Source organism: Heptranchias perlo, chromosome 3, assembly GCF_035084215.1.
Source record: "Heptranchias perlo isolate sHepPer1 chromosome 3, sHepPer1.hap1, whole genome shotgun sequence".
Taxonomy (NCBI): Eukaryota; Metazoa; Chordata; class Chondrichthyes; order Hexanchiformes; family Hexanchidae; genus Heptranchias; species Heptranchias perlo.
Genome location: NC_090327.1, coordinates 42,314,442 through 42,335,713, shown reverse-complemented (window position 1 = coordinate 42,335,713; position 21,272 = coordinate 42,314,442). Strand labels below are relative to the sequence as shown.

Sequence of the window (21,272 nt, the reverse complement as noted above, 5' to 3'; positions counted from 1 at the left end):
TTTCTGTCACTTACCAAATTGTCTGTGTTTATGATCTGCCGCAGAAAATCTAACAATAAGGAAGCCAACTCAGCCATTTCTTTGTTGAAATTATGAACCACACGTTTTAGCAAACAATAGAGGGCATTACTGTATCGTCTCAGAGAGCTGTTCAGAGAGAAAAAATTGTTTAAAAAGATAGACTAACGGTTTGAAAAGTCAAACATTTTCATAATTTATCATTTCAAATTCAAAATTGACTTGTAGGTGCAACCTAAAACATGACTTTCAGGTACAGTTTAAAACATAACTTTTTGTTGCATTCATCTATGAGAAGTCTGCTTTATTTACAGTAGATTTGTGATCCAACTGCAAATTAATGCTCTTGGTCACAGCTATCATTATGCCTTCTTTTGTTGGGGAGGCAATGTAACAGATCCCAACCAAGAAATGCAGTGCATGTCGTTTATGTGGATTTTCAAACAGCACTTGATATGGATTACTTAAAAGACATACAGCAAAGATAAGATGGAAATGTGGCCACACGGATAGAGAGACGGTTGGAGGGCTGGAACCAAAGGATGGCAGTTAAAAGAAGTTTCTCGGAATGGAAAGGTTTGTTGAGAGGTTCCACAGAGGCAGTGTTGGGGCCGTTGTTATTTATTACATACATAAATAATTTAGATTTAAGAGCTCAGGAAACAATGTCAAAATTTGATACGGACACCAAATTTTAAGGGTAGGGATAAAGCAAAAACTAACAAGAATTATGAAATATATGGACAGACTAGCAGGCTGGGCAAAAACCTGCCAGATGCAATTCAACATGGAAATACAGCTTAAGTGGTGAGATTTTAAAGGGAATAGAGAAGCAAAGGACTTACCTCTGTGTGCAGATGCACAAGTCATTAAAGGTTGCAGCACACAGAGAAGGGCCATAATAAAAAGGCAAACTTCGTTTTGTATGAAGAGGCATAGAATAGAAAAGACCTCAGTTAGGCTACAATTGGAGTCTTTGGAACAGTTTTGGACACCACAGCATAAGAATAATAGAAAAGAATGAATTCACACTAAATTAGCGTCTTATATATCCTTGGGATGTCCCCAGGTTTTCAGTCCTGAAATAGGCAGCGTGTTGGGGTGGCATGCAAAGGGTCTGTTCCAGATGCGGACCCTGGATGCCTATACTGAAGCTTTTACCAGTATGGCGGGCGGCGCACTCCCACCCATCATACTGGACGCTTGGGTGTTCGTTTTATGCCTGGAAAACAGACATGGCATCAATGACTTTCTGGGGCTGGGTTTTTTGAAAAGTATTTCACTCACAGGCCTGTTCTTTCTCACCTTGTAGGAGAAGAGAGTTTAAAAGGAGGGAGACAGAAAGCAGGAAACTACAGGCCAGTTAGCTTCACATCTGTCATGGGGAAAATGCTAGCATCTATTATTAAGGAGGTTACAGCAGGGCACTTAGAAAATCTCAATGCAATCAGGCAGAATCAACACGGCTTTGTGAAAGGGAAATCATGTTTGACTAATTTATTAGAGTTCTTTGAAGAAGTAACAACCAACATGGATAAAGGGGATCCTGTGGATGTGGTGTTAGATTTCCAGAAGGCTTTTGACAAGGTGCCACATCAAAGGTTACTACACAAAATAAGAGCTCATGGTGTAGGGGGTAACATATTAGCATGGATAAAGGATTGGTTGGCTAACAGGAAACAGAGAGTAGGCAGAAATGGGTCATTTTCAGGTTGGCAAGATGTTACGAGTGGAATGCCACAGGGATCAGTGCTTGGGCCTCAACTATTTACAATCTACATTAATGACTTGGATGAAGGGACCGAATGTATGGTTGCTAAATTTGCTGATGACACAAAGGTAGGTAGGAAAGTAAGTTGTGAAGATAAGAAGTCTGCAAAGGGATATAGATAGGTTAAGTGAGTGGGCAAAAATTTGGCAGATGGAGTATAATATGGGAAAATGTGAACTCGTCCACTTTGGCAGGAGGAATAGAAAAGCAGTATATTATTTAAATGGAGAGATTGCAGAACTCTGAGGTACAGAGGGATCTGGGTGTCCTCGTACATGAATCACAAAAAGTTAGTATGCAGGTACAGCAAGTGATTAGGAAGGCAAATGGAATATTGTTATATATTGCAAGGGGAATGGAATATAAAAGTAGAGATGTTTTGCTACAGTTGTACAGGGCATTGGTGAGACCAAATCTAGAATACCGTGTGCAGTTTTCGTCTCCTTATTTAAGAGACATAATTGCTTTGGAGGCGGTTCTTGAGAAGGTTCACTCGACTGATTCCTGGGATGAGGGGGTTATCTTATGAGGAAAGGTTGGACAAGTTGGGCCTGTATACACTGGAGTTTAGAAGAATGAGAGGTGATCTTATTGAAACATACAAGATCCTGAGGGGACTAGAAGGGGTAGATGCTGAGGGGATGTTTCCCCTTGTGGGAGAGACTAGAACTTGGGGCCACAGTTTAAAAATAAGAGGTCTCCCATTTAAGGCGGAGATGAGGAGAATTTTTTTCTCTCAGAGGGTCGTGAGTCTGTGGAACTCCTTTCCCCAGAGCAGTGGAGGCAGGGTCATTGAATATTTTTAAGGCTGAGTTAGATAGATTCCTGATTAACAAGGGAGTCAAAGGTTATAGTAGGTAGATGTAAAAGTAGAGTTGAGGTCACAATCAGATCAGCCATGATCTTATCAATTGGCAGAGCAGGCTCGAGGGGCCAAATGGCCGACCCCTGCTCTTAATTTGTATGTTCATAAACCTGAATGCAAGTACATGCAAAGTGTGCTCATAACCCTCTCACAAGCTTAAATACATTAACCCAAACTGTAGCAGACAAAACTGGCGGTCAGAATTTCAATACAGGCTAGTTTATCTGTGCACCCTCCTCTAACATTTTCCCTTCCTTAGAAGGATCAAACTAGTACATACAGTGTAACTGAAATTATATTAATAACTAAAGTATAGGGTATGTAATTGCTCAGTACAACTTTGATTATTTCTCTTTCCCAACTGACGTCAAAGAAGGCAATTCCAGATAACAGTAGACATTTAGGAGGAAGTTGTTTGATCTTAGCCACTTGAAAATCCTAATATTCATATATAACAGAACAACCCTCTTTTCCAACTGAGTGCGATTTTAAAATATATAATTTTGAAATTTTTTTAATTAAAATTTATATCTCATGGATGGCAACATCATGTACCTTACCGAAACCTCCCTGTCTGACTATACTTTCCACCACCTGCCCTGCCCAAACTGCTGCAGTGGTGGTGGTGATTCCCCTCAAACCCCACTCCGAATTTCTCAGTGATACCGTCCTGCCTTTTCTCTTTCTGCCTCAGTACTGAGCGACTCTGCATCCTCAGTTATTTCAATCCCCATCTCAACTCCTCTTGTCCTCTTCTTCTCTGAATTAATCACCCTTCTGTCCTCTCTAAACCCCTCCTTCCACATAAACTCTCCTACCCATATTCATGATCAACCACTCAACCTTACCATTTCCTGTGGCCTCTCTACTCTCATGGTATCAATCACTAACAAGGCGATCTCTGAGCACTTCCTTGTCTCCCTCACCACCCACATCCCCACCTCCCCCTTTCCAATCACACTTCCTTCCCCTTCTGTTCCTGTGGGGGGTTGGGGGGGGGGGGGAGACTCTCCAAGTCATTTGCAACTGCATTTTCATACTCTCAACTGCTTAGACTTTGGCATTTCATTCGCCACAATACTTTGCAGCTGTCAATTTGCTCAACCACTCTCTCACTTCCATTCTTGATGCCCTTGTCCCCAGCAAAATCTTTTCTCCCTCCCTTCCTGGTTATTCCCTCAGGGATGGCCCCCATCTTCGTTCCCTCAAGTACAAGGGGCACAGATGTGGGCGCATATGGCACACAAATGATTTGGCCATCCATCACAAGATCCACCTTGACCATATCAAGCACTACTGGACCTCACTCTCCTCTGCCAAAACCATCCAATACTCTAGGATCACCTTGGAGAGCAAAGATAACTCCCGGCTTCTTCTCTTTACTTGCAACCATCTCATTAAACTCCTCTTCCTTGCCCCCTCCACTTTCACCTTCAACAAGTGTGAGGATCTCCTGGACTGTAACTAAGGTTGAGACCATCTGTTGCAGCTGCCCTTCTTGCTTACCCTCAATCTTCTTACCCACCAAGTCAAAAGACAAGGCTGAAGCATTTGCAATCATCTTCATCCAGAAGTGCTGAGTAGATGATCCATCTCGGCCTCCTCCTGATATCTCCACCATCACAGAAGCCAGTCTTCTGCCAATTCGATTCAATCCACATGATATCAAGAAACAACTGAGGGCACTGGATACAACAAAGACTATGGGCCCCAACAACATCCTGGCTGTACTGCTGAAGACTTGTGCTCCAAAACTAGCTGCGCCTCTAGCCAAACTGTTCCAGTACAGCTACAACGCTGGCATCTACCCGACAATGAGGAAAATTGTCGGGTAGATCCAATCCGGCCAATTACAGCCCCATCAGGCTACTCTCAATCATTAGCAAAGCAATGGAAGGTGTCTTCGACAGTGCTATCAAGCGGCACTTACTCACCAATAACCTGCTCACTGATGCTCAGTTTGGGTTTAGCCAGGACCACTCGGCTCCAGAACTCATTACAGCCTTGGTCCAAACATGGACAAAAGAGCTGAATTCCGGAGGTGAGGTGAGAGTAACTGCCCTTGACATCAAGGCAGCATTTGACTAAGTGTGGCACCAAGGAGCCCTAGTAAGATTGAAGTCAATGGGAATCAGGGGGAAAACTCTCCAGTGGCTGGAGTCATACCTAGCACAAAGGAAGATGGTAGTGGTTGTTGGAGGCTAATCATAGCCCCAGGACATTGCTGCAGGAGTTCCTCAGGGCAGTGTCCTAGGCCGAATCATCTTCAGCTGCTTCATCAATGACCTTCCCTCCATCATAAGGTCAGAAATGAGGATGTTCACTGACGATTGCACAGTATTCAGTTCCATTCGCAACCCCTCAGATAATGAAGCAGTCCATGCCTGCATGCAGCAAGACCTGGACAACATCTCGGCTTGGGCTCATAAGTTGCAAGTAACATTCACGCCAGACAATGACCATCTCCAACAAGAGAGTCTAACCATCTCCCCTTGACATTCAACGGCATTACCATCGCCAAATTCCCCACCATCAACATCCTGGGGTCACCATTGACCAGAAACTTAACTGGACCAGCCACATAAATACTGTGGCTACCAGAGCAGGTCAGAGGCTGGGTATTCTGCGGTGAGTGACTCACCTCCTGACTCCCCAAAGCCTTTCCACCATCTACATGGCACAAGTCAAGAGTGTGACGGAATACTCTCCACTTGCCTGGATGAGTACAGCTCCAACAACACTCAAGAAGCTCGACACCATCCAGGACAAAGCAGCCCGCTTGATTGGCACCCCATCCACCACCCTAAATATTCTCTCCCTTCACTACCGGCGTACCGTGGCTGCAGTGTGTACCATCCACAGGATGCACTGCAGCAACTTGCCAAGGCTTCTTCGACAGCACCTCCCAAACCCGCGACCTCTACCACCTAGAAGGACAAGGGCAGCAGGCACATGGGTACACCACCACCTGCACATTCCCCTCCAAGTCACACACCATCCCGACTTGGAAATATTTCAACGTTCCTTCATCATTGCTGGGTCAAAATCCTGGAACTCCCTACCTAACAGCACCGTGGGAGAACTTTCACCACACGGACTGCAGCGGTTCAAGGCGGGGGCTCACCACCACCTTCTTAAAGGGCAATTAGGGATGGGCAATAAATGCAGGCCTTGCCAGCGATACCCACATCCCATGAACAAATTAAAAAAAACGTCCCTCCAGGCAACCTCCTACTCTAGCCCGAAGCCTGCATTTTTTTCTAGTTTCCCATCTCCTCACATTCCTTCTCTGAGCTCATCTCGTCCATGAGACTCACCACCTGCTTGCACAACCATATTCCCACTGAGGTGCTGACCACAAAACATCCCTCCTGGCTCCCATACTAGTTGACATTGTAAATATTTCCCTCTCCATCACACAGTTCCTACTTCCATGTCCGTAACATTGCTCACCACCCCCGCCTCAGCCTATCTTCTGCTGAAGCTCTCATCCATGCCTTTGTCACTTCCAGACTCGATTATTCCAATCCTCTTCTATCAGGCCTCACATCTTCCACTATCCATAAACTAAGTTCCCATCCAAAGTCTGCTGCCTGCATCCTGCTCCGCACCAAGTCTCACTCACCCATCATCCCTGTCCTTCCTGACCTACATCATCTCCCAAGCCCTCAACGCCTCCAATTTAAAATTCTTATTGTGTTAAATCCCTTCTTGGCCTTCTCCCTTCTTACCTCTTTAACCCCCTCCAGCCATCTGTTCCAGGTTGTGGAATTCTCTCCCTAAGCACCTATACCTCTCCATCTCCCATTTCTCTTTTAAGACCCCTTAAACCTACCTCTTGGGCCAAGCTTTACGTCACCCCTCCTAATAACTCCTCCTTTGGCTTGGCATCCTTTTTTATGATTGCGCCTCTGAAGTGCTTTGGGACATTTTTCTATCTTAAAAACACTATATAAATTGCTGTTTTAATAATTCTTTTGGATTAGAAGAACTTAACTTATTTTAAACTGTATTAACAAAGTCTAATATAATACCCAATTTCTATGAAATCTGGGGAAACTTGTGACTTAATAAAAGAAAATCCAACATTAAAAATGGCTAAATTTTAAAAAAAAGATAAAAAACAAGAAACTACTGCATCCTAGATATATAACAATAATTACAATAAAGAGGAAAACAGACCTATCAGACACTTGATTTTACCTACGCTTTTGGTTAGATACCGCATGCAGACAGTTAATACTGACAGGAGCATGAAACCTGCACATTGTGGGAAAACTAAAAGGCATGAAAAGCTAATCCAAAATTCCTTTCTCCAGTGAGCTGGGCACTCCCTGTTATGTGGCAGCTTTGAACATATGCTACCTTATAACTGCTTATATTCTGTAAAATTTGATGCTATTATACATATGTTATGTCCATGTGTTAATATGACCTGAAACAATTTACCAGTGCAGAGAGAAAAAATTATTAAAGCCTAAAGAAATCATCGCAAATTCTACTGAGACCAGCTGAATAACCAAGTAGATAACCCTATGGCATATGGATGGATTTGGAAGCAGGAAGTTAACACAAAAATGTGGAGTTCTAAACTTGAAATCTAGAACAGTTGTTTCTGAAAGTCACAGGCCAAATTTTTACTCTCAAACTCTCAAAATTTTAAACTTCAAATTTTAAAGAGAAAATCATTCCCAATACTGTTTTAGGAAAGGTACACTCAACACCCCAAAAGTGAATAGGATTATATGACTAATCCCTTATTCAGTACATGATTTTGTAGAAGCAGTTGTCAGCCTCTGGCACAATTCCACTAATTTTCAAAAAGCAATGAATCATCGTTGTTGGCACTAATGTAACAAGAGACTAAGAAGGAGAAAAGCCTTCTGGTGTGATATTTTGCAAGTTAATGTATTTTAGGTACAGTTCACTGCAAAAGATCCAATCTGCCTCCTTGCAATTTTCTACAGAGAAATTACACAAGAAAACTATAACAAATTTACGATGTTAACTTTTCTGTCATCCTTGACTTCCTTTCCCCTTTCAGACTGATTGTGGATGCAGCCTTTTTTTTTATTAAAGCTTTCTCCAAAGTTGGGGTTTAGCTGGATGTTGAAAGAGTGCGTTTGCTTGTAAGCAATTTTATGTTTCCTTTCTGTCAATGGATAGTTCTGATTCACAGTACAGTTCTGAGCTGCAAATGAAGACCATGTTGACAGAAAGCTTTCTGAGCATTTGATGTGTTATGAAGTACACGACAACACAACTTATTGCTTCTGAACATTTTTTTAAAAGATAAAATTTCAGTTTAGAGAAAATCCCAGAGTTTGTAACTGGGTGAAAATAGTCTCATTTTCTTAAAGATGCACAAAGCCTTATTGCTCAATTCCAGTCAGTTGTTATCATAGACATTCGTATCAAGAACAGTGCTGGAGAGAGGGGATGTCGTTGAGGGGTCTAGGACAGAATCTATTTGGTTACAGTTAACAAACAATAGAGATGCCATCACACTATTGGATGTATTCTATAGGCCAACTAGTGGGAAGGAACTATCCTAATATAGACTGGGATAGTAATAGTGTAAAGGGCAAAGAGGGGGAGGAATTTCTCAAGTGTGTTTAGGCGAACTTTCTTGATCAGTATCTTTCCGACCCAATGTGGAAGGAGGCATTGCTGGATCTAGTTTTGGGGAATGAGGTGGGTCAAGTGGAGCAAGTGTCAGTGGAGAAACATTTAAGGAACAGTGATCATAGGATCATAAGTTATGGAAGAGGACAAGGAGCAATCTAGAGTAAAAACACTTAATTGGAATACTTAACTGGAATCAGTGGGTTTTGAACTGATCTGGCCCAGGTAAACTGAAATCAAAGATTGGCAGGCAAAACTGTACTCGAACAATGGGCAGCCTTTAAAGAGATGAATCGGGTACAGTCTCGGTACATTCCCACGAGGGGGAAAAGTAGAGCAAACAAAGCCAGAGCTCTCTGGAAGACGAAAGAGATAGAGAATAAGATGAAGCAGAAAAAAGGGGGGTATGACAGATATCAGGCTGATAATACAAGTGAGAAGCAGGCTGCATATACAAAGTACAGAGGAGAAGTGGAAATGGAAATAAAAGGGGCAAAGAGAGAGTATGAGAATAGGCTGGTGGCTAACATAAAAGGGAATCCAAAGGTCTTCTATAGGCATATAAGTAGTGAATGGGTAGTAAGAGGAGGGGTGGAGCCAAATAGGGACCAAAAAGGAGATCTACACATAGAGGCAGAGGGGATAGCTGAGGTGATAAATGAGTACTTTGCATCTGTCTTTACCAAGGAAGAAGATGCTGCCAAAGTCACAGTAAAGGAGGAGGTAGTTGAGATACTGGATGGGCTAAAAATTGATTAAAAGGAGGTACTAGAAAGGCCGGCTGTACTTAAAGTAGATAAGTCACCCGGTCCAGATGGGATGCATCTTAAGTTACTGAGAGAAGTAAGGGTGGAAAAGTGTTGGCCATAATCTTCCAAACATCCTTAGATATGGGGGTGGTGGCAGAGGACTGGAGAATTGCAAAAGTTACACCCTTATTCAAAAAAGGGTGTAAGGATAAACCCAGCAACTACAGACCAGTCAGTTTAACCTCGGTGGTGGGGAAGCTTTTAGAAACGATAATCTGGGACAAAATTAAGAGTCACTTGGACAAGTGTGGATTAATAAGGGAAAGCCAGCACGAATGTGTTAGTCAAATCGCGTTTAACTAACTTGATTGAGTTTTTTGATGAGGTAACGGAGAGGGTTGTTGAGGACAATGCAGTTGATGCTGTGTATATGGACTTTCAAAAGGCGTTTGATAAAGTGCCACATAATAGGCTAGTCAGCAAAATCGAAGCCTATGGAATAAAAGGGGCAGTGACAGCAAGGATACAAAATTGACTGAGTGACAGGGAACAGAGAGTAATGGTGAACAGCTGTTTTTCGGATTGGAGAAAAGTATACTATGGTGTTCCCCAAGGGTCGGTACTAGGACCACTGCTTCATCTGATATAATGTGGAGATGCCGGTGATGGACTGGGGTGGACAAATGTAAGGAATCTTACAACACCAGGTTATAGTCCAACAATTTTATTTTAAAATCACAAGCTTTCGGAGATTATCCCCTTCGTCAGGTGAATGAGTGAAAGACGCTGAAAGACGCCCTCGTAAGAACGGGATAGGACGCTCGACTTGTCGATCGACAGTTCCGACGGGCCACAGCGAAGAATAGCATAGACCTCCTCAGAAGACAAACACGGGACGCAACCAACAGAGTACCCTTCGTCATCCAGTACTTCCCCGGAGCGGAGAAACTACACCATGTTCTCCGCAGCCTTCAACATGTCATCGATGACGACGGACACCTCGCTAAGGCCATCCCCACGCCTCCACTACTCGCCTTCAAACAGCCACCCAACCTCAAACAGACCATCGTTCGCAGCAAATTACCCAGCTTTCAGGAGAACAGCGTCCACAACACCACACAACCCTGCCACGGCAACCTCTGCAAGACATGCCAGATCATCAACACGGATATCACACACGAGAGGACACCACCCACCAGGTACATGGTTCATACTCCTGTGACTCGGCCAACGTTGTCTACGTCATACGTTGCAGGAAGGGATGCCCCGGAGCATGGTACATTGGCGAGAACATGCAGACACTGCGACAACGGATGAACGGACACCGCGCAACAATCGCCAGACAGGAGGGTTCCCTCCCAGTCAGGGAACACTTTAGCAGTCAAGGACATTCAGCCACTGATCTTCGGGTCAGCGTTCTCCAAGCCGGCCTTCGAGACACACGAAAACGCAAAATCGTCGAGCAGAAGTTGATAGCCAAGTTCCGCACCCATGAGAACGGCCTCAACCGGGATCTTGGGTTCATGTCACGCTACACGTAACCCCACCAGCAAAAAGGGAAAAAAAAGTTATGTGTTTTAATATTCTCTCTCTCTCTGCCATTTGGGTCTCTTTCTTTCTGTCTGTGTAATTGACACAATTTATATCCAGTGTACTGGGACGTGCTGTTCTCCGTGATTGGCCTGTTTGAACAACGGCACCTTTTGATTGGTGTGATGCTGTCCCAGCCTAATATAAGATATGCGATTTGAGAATCTTTCACTCATTCACCTGACGAAGGGGATAATCTCCGAAAGCTTGTGATTTTAAAATAAAATTGTTGGACTATAACCTGGTGTTGTAAGATTCCTTACATTTATCTGATATAGATTAATGACTTGGACTTGAGTGTACAGGGCACAATTTCAAAATATGCAGATGACACAAAACTTGGAAGTATAGTGGACAGTGAGGAGGATAGTGATAGACTTCAAGAGGACATAGACAGACTGGTGGAATGGGCAGACACATGGCACATGAAATTTAACGCACAGAAGTGCGAAGTGATACATTTTGACAGGAAGAACGAGAAGCAATATAAACTAAATGGTACGATTCTAAAAGGGGTGCAGGGACAGAGACACCTGGGGGGTATATGTGCACAATTCTTTGACAGTGGCAGGAAAGGTTGAGAGCGCAGATAAAAAAGCACACAGGATCCTGGGCTTTATAAATAGAGGCATAGAGTACAAAAGCAAGGAAGTTATGTTGAACCTTTGTAAAATACTGGTTCAGCCACAACTGGAGCACTGCATCCAATTCTGGGCAACGCACCTTAGGAAGGGTGTGGAGGCCTTAGGGAGGGTGCAGAAAAGATTTACTAGAATCATTCGAGGGATGAGGGACTTCAGTTAAGTGGATAGGCTGTTGAAGCTGGGGTTGTTCTCCTTAGAACAAAGATGGCTGACAGGATATTTGATAGAAGTGTTCAAAATCATGAAGGGTTTAGATAAAGTAAATAAAGAGAAACAGTTCCCACTGGCGGAAGGGTTGACAGCCGTAGGACACAGACACTGATTGGCAGAAGAACCAAAGGCGACATGAGGAAAAACTTTATGCAGCGAGTAGTTACGATCTGCAATGCGCTGCCTGAAAGGGTGGTGGAAGCCGATTCAATAGTGGCTTTCAAAAAGGAATTGGATAAATACTTGAAGGGAAAAAATATGCAGGGCTACGGGGAAAGAGCGGGGAAATGGGACTAACTGGATTGCTCTTACAAAGAGCCGGCACGGGCTCAATAGGTTAAATAGCCTTCTTCTGTACTGTAACCATTCATAGAATCATAGAAAGTTATGGCACAGAAGGAGGCCGTTCGGCCCATCGTGTCCGTGCCAGCCAAAAAAGAGCTATCCAGCTTAATTCCACTTTCCAGCACTTGGTCCATAACCTTCTAGGTTATGGAACTTCAAGTGCACATCCAAGTACTTTTTAAATAAAGTTGAGGGTTGGTTTCTGCCTCTACCACCCTTTCAGGCAGTGAGTTCCAAACTCACACCACCCTCTGGGTGAAAAAAATTCTCCTCAGCTCCTGTCTAATCCTTCTACCAACTACTTTAAATCTATGCCCCCCTGGTCACTGACCCCTCTGCTAAGGGAAATAGGTCCTCCTTATCCACTCTATCTAATCCTGTCTTAATTTTATACACATCAATTAAATCTACCCACAGCCTCCTTTGTTCCAAAGAAAACAACCCCACCCTGTCCAATCTTTTCTCATAGCTAAAATTCTCCAGCCCTCGCAACATCCTCATAAATCTCCTCTGTACCCTCTCCAGTGCAATCACATCTTTCCTGTAATGTGGTGACCAGAACTGTATGCAGTACTCAAACCAATGTTTTATACAGTTCGAGCATAACCTCCCTGCTATTATGTTTGATGCCTCGGCTAATAAAGGAAAGTATCCCGTATGCCTTTTTAACCACCTTATCTACCTGTCCTGCTACATTCAGGGATCTGCGGACATGCACTCTAAGGTCCCTTTGTTCCTCTATACCACTCAGTATCCTCCCATTTACTGTGTAATTCCTTGCCTTATTTGCCCTCCCCAAATGCATTACTTCACACTTCTCTGGATTGAATTCCATTTGCCACTTTTCTGCCCACCTGACTAGTCCATTGATATCTTCCTGCAGTCTACAGCTTTCCTCCTCACTATCAACCACACGGCCAATTTCTGTATCATCTGCAAACCTCTTGATCAAGCCCCCCACATTCAAGTCCAAATCATTGATATCTATCACAAAAAGCAAGGGATCTAGTACTGAGCCTTGTGGGACCCCACTGGAAACAACCTTCCAGTCACAAAAACACTCGTCCAACATTACCCTTTGCTTCCTGCCACTGAGCCAATTTTGGATCCAACTTGTCACTTTCCCTTGGATCCCATGGGCTTTTACTTTTTTGACCAGTCTGCCATGTGGGACCTTGTCAAAAGCCTTGCTAAAATCCACGTAAAATCACTACATCAAATGGGTTACCGTCATCGATCCCCCTTGTTACCTCCTCAAAAAATTCAATCAACTTAGTCAGACACGACCTTCCCTTAACAAATCTATGCTAACTGTCCTTGATTAACCTGTGCCTTTCTAAATGACGATTTATGCTGTCCCACAGAATTCCAATAATTTGCCCACCATCGAGATTAGACTGACTGGCCTATAATTACTTGGTCTCTCTCTTGCTCCCTTTTTAAACAATGGTACGACATTAGCAGTCCTCCAATCCTCCGGCACCACGCCTGTAGCCAGGGAGGATCGGAAAATGATGATCAGCACCTCCGCTATTTCCTCCCTTCCTTCTCTTAGCAGCCTGGGATACATTGCAACCAGGCCTGGCGATTTATCTACTTTCAAAGATGCTAAACCCCTTAATACTTCCTCTCTCACTATGTTTATCCCAGCCAATATTTCACACTCCTCCTCAACTACAATCTCTGCATCGTCGCCCTCTTTTGTGAAGAAAGACGCAAAGTATTCATTAAGAACCATACCCACATCTTCCACCTCCACTCATAGGTTACCTTTTTGGTCTCTAATAAGCTATACTCTTTCCTTAGTTATCCTCTTGATCTTTATGTATTTATAGAACATTTTTGGGTTTTCCTTGATTTTACTTGCCAGTATTCTTTCATGTCCTCTCTTTGCTTTCCTAATTTCCTTTTTAATTTCACCCCTGCACTTTCTATACTCCTCTAGGCTTTCTATAGTATTGAGCTCTTGGTGTCTGACATAAGCATCCTTTTTTTGCCTTATCTTACCCTGTATGCTCCTTGTCATCCAGCAGCTCTAGATTTGGCAGTCCCACCCTTTTTCTTTGTGGTAACATGTCTTTCTGAGCCTTCACTATCTCTCCCACTGTTCTGACACTAATTTACCTTCAAGCAGCTGTTTCCAGTCCACTTTTGCTAAATCACTTCTCAGCTTAGTAAAATTGACCTTTCCTAAATTTAGAACTTTTACTCCTGTTCTATCTTTGTCCTTTTCCATAACTATGCTAAATCGAACTGAATTATGATCACTACCACCAAAATGCTCTCCCGCTGACACTCCTTCCACCTACCCAGCTTCATTCCCTAAAACTAAATCCAGAACTACCCCCCCGCACTCTTGTTGGGCTTGCTATGTACTGGCGAATGCATTTTAAGAATTGTGCGCCCTCTATACCTTTTGCACTGATTGTGTCCCTGTTAATATTAGGGTAGATGGAATTCCCTACTATTACTGCCCTATTGTTTTTACACTTCTCAGAAATTTGCCTACATATTTGCTCTTCTATCTCCCTCTGACATTCTGTGATTCTATACCAGAAATACACAATGTGTGTCCTGGACAGGTGTCAGCCTTGGCCCAGTGATAACTCTCTTACCTATGAATCAGAAGGCCGTGAGTTCAAGCCCCACTCCAGAGACTTGACTATATATTTTTTTATTCGTTCATGGGATGTGGGCGTCGCTGGCGAGGCCGGCATTTATTGCCCATCCCTAATTGCCCTCGAGAAGGTGGTGGTGAGCCGCCTTCTTGAACCGCTGCAGTCCGTCTGGTGACGATTCTCCCACAGTGCTGTTAGGAAGGGAGTTCCAGGATTTTGACCCAGCAACGATGAAGGAACGGCAATATATTTCCAAGTCGGGATGGTGTGTGACTTGGAGGGGAACGTGCAGGTGGTGTTGTTCCCATGTGCCTGCTGCTCTTGTCCTTCTAGGTGGTAGTGGTCGCGGGTTTGGGAGGTGCTGTCGAAGAAGCCTTGGCGAGTTGCTGCAGTGCATCCTGTGATGGTACACACTGCAGCCACTGTGCGCCGGTGGTGAAGGGAGTGAATGTTTGCGGTGGTGGATGGGGTGCCAATCAAGCGGGCTGCTTTATCTTGGATGGTGTCGAGCTTCTTGAGTGTTGTTGGAGCTGCACTCATCCAAGCAAGTGGAGAGTATTCCATCACACTCCTGACTTGTGCCTTGAAGATGGTGGAAAGGCTTTGGGGAGTCAGGAGGTGAGTCACTCGCCGCAGAATACCCAGCCTCTGACCTGCTCTGGTAGCCACAGTATTTATATGGCTGGTCCAGTTAAGTTTCTGGTCAATGGTGACCCCAGGAAGTTGATGGTGGGGGATTCGGTGATCGAAATGCCGTTGAATGTCAAGGGGAGGTGGTTAGATTCTCTCTTGTTGGAGATGTTCATTGCCTGGCACTTATCTGGCGCGAATGTTACTTGCCACTTATGAGCCCAAGCCTGGATGTTGTCCAGGTCTTGCTGCATGCGGGCTCGGACTGCTTCATTATTTGAGGGGTTGCGAATGGAACTGAGCACTGTGCAATCATCAGCGAACATCCCCATTGCCGACCTTATGATGGAGGGAAGGTCATTGATGAAGCAGCTGAAGATGGTTGGGCCTAGGACACTGCCCTGAGGAACTCCTGCAGCAATGTCCTGGGGCTGAGATGATTGGCCTCCAACAACCACTACCATCTTCCTTTGTGCTAGGTATGACTCCAGCCACTGGAGAGTTTTCCCCCTGATTCCCATTGACTTCAATTTTACTAGGGCTCCTTGGTGCCACACTCGGTCAAATGCTGCCTTGATGTCAAGGGCAGTCACTCTCACCTCGCCTCTGGAATTCAGCTCTTTTGTCCATGTTTGGACCAAGGCTGTAATGAGGTCTGGAGCCGAGTGGTCCTGGCGGAACCCAAACTGAGCATCGGTGAGCAGGTTATTGGTGAGTAAGTGCCGCTTGATAGCACTGTCGACGACACCTTCCATCACTTTGCTGATGATTGAGAGTGGACTGATGGGGCGATAATTGGCCGGATTGGATTTGTCCTGCTTTTTGTGGACAGGACATACCTGGGCAATTTTCCACATCGTCGGGTAGATGCCAGTGTTGTAGCTGTACTGGAACAGCTTGGCTAGAGGCGCGGCTAGTTCTGGAACACAAGCCTTCAGCACTACAGCTGGGATGTTGTCGGGGCCCATAGCTTTTGATGTACCCAGTGCACTCAGCCGTTTCTTGATATCACGTGGAGTGAATCGAATTGGCTGAAGACTGGCTTCTGTGATGGTGGGGATGTCGGGAGGAGGCCGAGATGGATCATCCACTCGGCACTTCTGGCTGAAGATGGTTGCAAACGCTTCAGCCTTGTCTTTTGCAGGCTACCAGTTGAGTAGAATGGGCCTATACTCTCAAGAGTTTAGAAGAATGAGAGGTGATCTCATTGAAACATACTAGATTATGAGGGGGTTTGTTAGGGTAGATGCTGAGAGATTGTTTCTCCTGGCTAGAGTGTCTAGAACTGGGTGCATAATCGCAGGTTAAAGGGGCGGCCATTCAGGACTGAGTTGAGGAGGAATTTCTTCTCGCAGAAGGTTGTGAATCTTTGGAATTCTCTACCCCAGAGGGCTGTGGATGCTGAGTCATTGAATATATTCGAAGCTGAGATGGATAGGTTTTTGAACTCTAGGGGAATGAACGGATATGGGGATCGAGCAGGAAAGTGGAGTTGAGGTCGAAGATCAGCCATGATGTGATTGAATGGCGGAGCAGGCTCTAGGGACCATATGGCCTACTCCTGCTCCTATTTCTTATGTTCTTATGACATTTTCAAACGAGATGTTAAACCGGATGTTACCCTCTCAGGTGGACATACAAGATCCCATGGCGGTATTCAAAGAGCAGGATAGTTCTCCCAGTGTCCTGGAAAACATTTATCCCTCAACCATCATTAAAAAACAGACACTCATTGCTATTTGTGGGACCTTGCTGAGCGCAAATTGGTTGCAGCATTTCCCTCCATTGCAACAGTGACAACAATTCAAAAGTACTTCATTGGCTGTGAAGCACTTTGGGATGTCCTGAAGTCATGAAAGGCTATGTATAAATGTAAGTTCTTTCTTTTCTCTCTTTCACTTTGCTTGCCAGTGTACCCAAAAAACTGAGCAGATCAAGATTGTCTTGTTATATCCATCCACAAAAAACAGGGTGAATCTAACCGGGTTAGACTCCTCCCAATCATCAGTAAAGTAATGGAAGGAGTCAATAATATGCTCACTGATACTCAGTTTTGGTTCTGCCAGAATCACTTGGTTCCAGATCCCATCACAGCCTTGATCCAGACATGACCACAAGAAATGAATGCCAGAGGGAAGGTGAGAGTTGCTGCCCTCTTCATCAAGACAGCATTCGACCGAGTATGGCATTAAGGAGACATGGCAAAACTGAAGTCAAGGGGGAGGTCAAAGGGAAAACCCTCCAATGGCTGGAGTCATACCTGATACAAAGGAAGATGGTCGTGGTTGTCAAAGGCCAATCACAGGCCCAGGACATCCTCAACCCAACCACCTTCAGCTGCTTCATCAATAATCTTCCATCTGCTATAAGGTCAGGAGTGAGGCTGTTCGGTGACTCCATGCTCAACTCCTCCGATGATGCCGCAACTCATATCAGCCTACAGCTGAAGTTGGATAACAACCAGGCTTGGGCTGACAAGTGGCAGGTAACATTCGCGCCACAGAAGTACCAAGTAATGACCATCACAAACAAGAGAAAGCCCACCCATCTCCCTGTCACCTCAATGGCACTACCAATATCGACTCCCCCAATATTAACATCTTGAGGGTCACCATGACGAATAGTCGAACTGGACCAGCCAGATCAATACTGTCGCTGAAAGAGCAGGCAGAGACCGGGTACTCTGCATTGAGTGGCTCATCTCCTGACCCCTGAAAATCTCTTGTCCACCTACAAGACTTAAGTTAGGAGTGTGATGTAATACTCACCACTTGCCTGGAAAGATGCAGCCGCAACAACACTAAAGATGCTCAACATCAACCAGGACAGAGCAGTTTGTTTTGCCGCTGGGCTCAATATCTACCCCCAGCACCACCGGCGCACTGTGGCTACAGTATGGAGCTGTGGCTACACATGCAACTCACCAAAATTACTTCAACAACACCTACCACTAAGAAACACAAGAGCAGAAATGTCATGAAAACACCATCACTTTCAAGTCCCTCGCCAAGTCACACCTCATCCAGACTTGGACATATAATCGCCATTCCTTCATCACCAATGGTTCAATATCTTGAAATTTTCTATCTAATACTATTGTGGGAGCACCATCCACAAGGATTGCACTAGGTAGGGGTAATAACCAGGCAATAAATGCAGCCTTGCCAGTGTTGCCCACATCCCAAGAACAAATCCTTTTAAAAAACTGGTCCAAGAAGCAGTTATAAAATGAGACTTCACTTTGCCTCATAGTTCTGAGATACCACAGAAAAACAAATATATTCTAGTACCTATATATACAATTACATTTCTAGTACTATATACACACACACACACACACACACACGATTAGAAATTCATACGTGTTTGGGATGGTCTTCTGCATGAGTCATATGTTCGCTCTGGTTTTCCTCCTGGTGGAGCGATTTCTCCATGCACAATAAGCCCAGCTGCAGCACACTACCACTGCAAATTCGTGGAATTGTGCTGCATCAGCTGTTGCTCTCCTCCACTCCACTCCTGAACTACTGTGGTATTTAAATGATCCCCTCTGCCCAGGTTTCCACTGTTGATTTAAAATCAAAGATAACGCAGCAGGAAAGACACAAGAAGAGTTTAAAATCAGCACCAGAAGCCAGGATTGAATTGCCATTTAAATATTGGAGCTGGAGGAATGGAGTAACAGCTAATAGGAATGTGCTGGTTGAAACAAAAGAGCAGAGAAAATGTGGACACCAGCCAACATGAAGGTAAGAGTTTTGGTGATACAAGTTCGATACAAGGTTCATGATTGATGGGGAAGGATTTTGGGTGGAATTTGAGGAAAGTGTCTATGGTGTCATAGTGCCCATCATACCCCAGATATCACACTATAAAGTTTCAAAACTATATATGAGAGAAGAGCAAACTCCTTTTCTTCCCGAGCTAAAACATGGAAATGGAACAAGGAATGGGAGCTTTTCCTCTAAATGCCTGCTCATTTCCTCTCACAGTTCTATTGAACACATGTTGTAAAAAGAACACTCGTATCCCTCCAGTATGTTGTTAGTTACTTGACATTAAGAAGGCACGCCACCTGAAGAGCCATGTCTGGATTGTTTTAATCCGCTGATGTTTCTTGAAACTCTCTGGCATTTGTTTCACTTACTCTCTGACAAGATACTTCCCTAAAAAGGTTACCTTGAAGAACTTCACCTGTAGTACTGGCAAATCTGAAGTTATTAGGCACGTATGCAGTTCAAGAATCTCTGCTGTACCCAAATGCCAATGCAAAGTTCAGATATTCCATAATAAGGTATCAGTAGACATTTCTTTGTAGGAACATGGAGGAGGTTACAACACTTTGCTGTCACCATGTAGTGTCTCTATTATACCACTGGATGGCATCAGGGCTACTCTGAAGCTGGCTAGTGTGAAAAGTTTGAGCAAGTGCTCGAGAAAGCCCCAGGAGGCCCCAATATCTTTCCCTGCATGAGTCTTGTGGACAAGGAGAGATTGGAGCAAAGCTAGTTTTTTTAATATAAAAATGAAGTTATTTAAATGTCCTTGTTCCCAGCGATTTTTGACAGTACTTAACAACCTGTCGTGTTCAAATCAGAGTCTGTCTGAATCCTTCGAAGAGTGCAGGCAGGCCAAATACTTTCCATAGGCAGTGAGAAAAGAAAGGAAACTGCTAAGCAAGAATATCACCAACATCATAGCTCGATGAAGCAGTCGCAAACTATTTATTAATTTCTAATGCTCAAGGAGTAAGTTTTGCTAAATAATTAATAAGCTTGCTGGAAAAATATATTTGGTGTTACTGCTCCTATTTGATTGTTCTTTTACTGTTCAATAAATTTGTTTGGCAAAGTATATTTAGTGTTATTCTGCTGCCTTACAAAGACAAGGGGGATCATCTGATTAAAACCAGCTGTATAGGTTATCTATTCATTCGCTAGGCATACTATGAATTCACCTAGATATCTGGGCAAGCAAAAACACTCTGGGACGTAGGGAGCTAGGGCTCACCTACTAGAGTAGTCTGCAACGTGGAAGCCAAAAACATCAAGTGTTAAAAAAAGAGTAAAGAACCTCCAAAAATGTAACCATTATTTTGAATATCAATCCCCATTAAACTACCCTCATAGAATTGATTTGCTTTATCCACAGCCCACACCTAAAATCTTCAGACATTATTACCAGGAAAGGCAGAGAAAGAGAAACAAAAATAAGACTGATTTTGGGGGGAGAGGGAATCTGGAAAATTCCTTTCCGATTCCCTTAGGCGATCAAAATTAGTCCAGCAGCCCCCGTTGCCAATGATTTAAAAAGATTTCTCAAAGTACTTTACACTGAGGAGGAAAAGAAAATAGATGCTGAACAAGAAGGGGGAAATAGAAAATTAGAGAGGATTAGGTTTAGGGGCTGAAAACATAGTCAAAGAGACTGATTTTGAGTGTGTTTTTGAAAGCAGGTAGAGAGGTGGCAAGATGTCGTCAACCCGAGACAGTGGCCGGGTAAGAGGATGCAATCAGTGGCGTGGGTATGGAGTCTGTGGCAGGCGCAGATGATAATGGCTTTGGTCTTCCCAAGTTAACTGTGTCTTAGCCAATCTGGAGTCGGACAAGCAGTCTGACAACACGTAGGAAATGGAGGGGTCGAGAGCAGGGGTAGGTAGAGCTGGGTGTCGTCAGTGTACATGTGGAAGCTGACCCCAAGTTTTTGAATGATGTCACCAAGGGGCAGCAGCAGCTAAATAAGAGGGGGCCAAGGGTAGATTCTTGGAGGACTTCAGAGATAACGGTGTAGAGGGGAGGGGGGTGTTAAAGAAGCCATTGCTAGAGATGCTCTAGTTACGATTGGATAGGTAAGAGTGGAACCAAGGAGGGCAGTAACACTGATCTGAACAATGAAGGAAGATGGTGTGATTGACATCAGATGGAAGATGGTTTTTTAGACCAGTATGTTGAGGAGCGAACCAGGGAACAGGCTATCCTGGATTGGGCATTGTGCAATGAGAAGGGGTTAATTAATAATCTTGTTCTGCGGGGTCCTTTAGGGAAGAGTGACCGTAACATGATAGAATTCTTCATTAAGATGGAAAGTGAAGTAGTCCCATCCGAAACTAGGGTCCTAAATCAAAACAAAGGAAACTACGAAGGTATGAGGAGCGAGTTGACTATGATAGATTGGGAAGCTTCATTAAAAGGCAAGACGGTGGATAGG

At 44.1% G+C, this 21,272-nt stretch overlaps 1 protein-coding gene across 4 annotated transcripts in view; it reads right to left on the bottom strand.

The window, feature by feature from the left end:
- virma (vir like m6A methyltransferase associated) overlaps positions 1 to 21,272 on the bottom strand; it is a 133,538-nt gene that overhangs the window by 53,084 nt on the left and 59,182 nt on the right. For all 4 annotated transcript variants that reach the window (XM_067979251.1, XM_067979253.1, XM_067979252.1 and 1 more), the window contains exon 17: positions 15 to 147. In XM_067979251.1, coding sequence (XP_067835352.1) covers positions 15 to 147 — 133 coding nt within the window. The remainder of the gene's footprint in view (positions 1 to 14; positions 148 to 21,272) is intronic.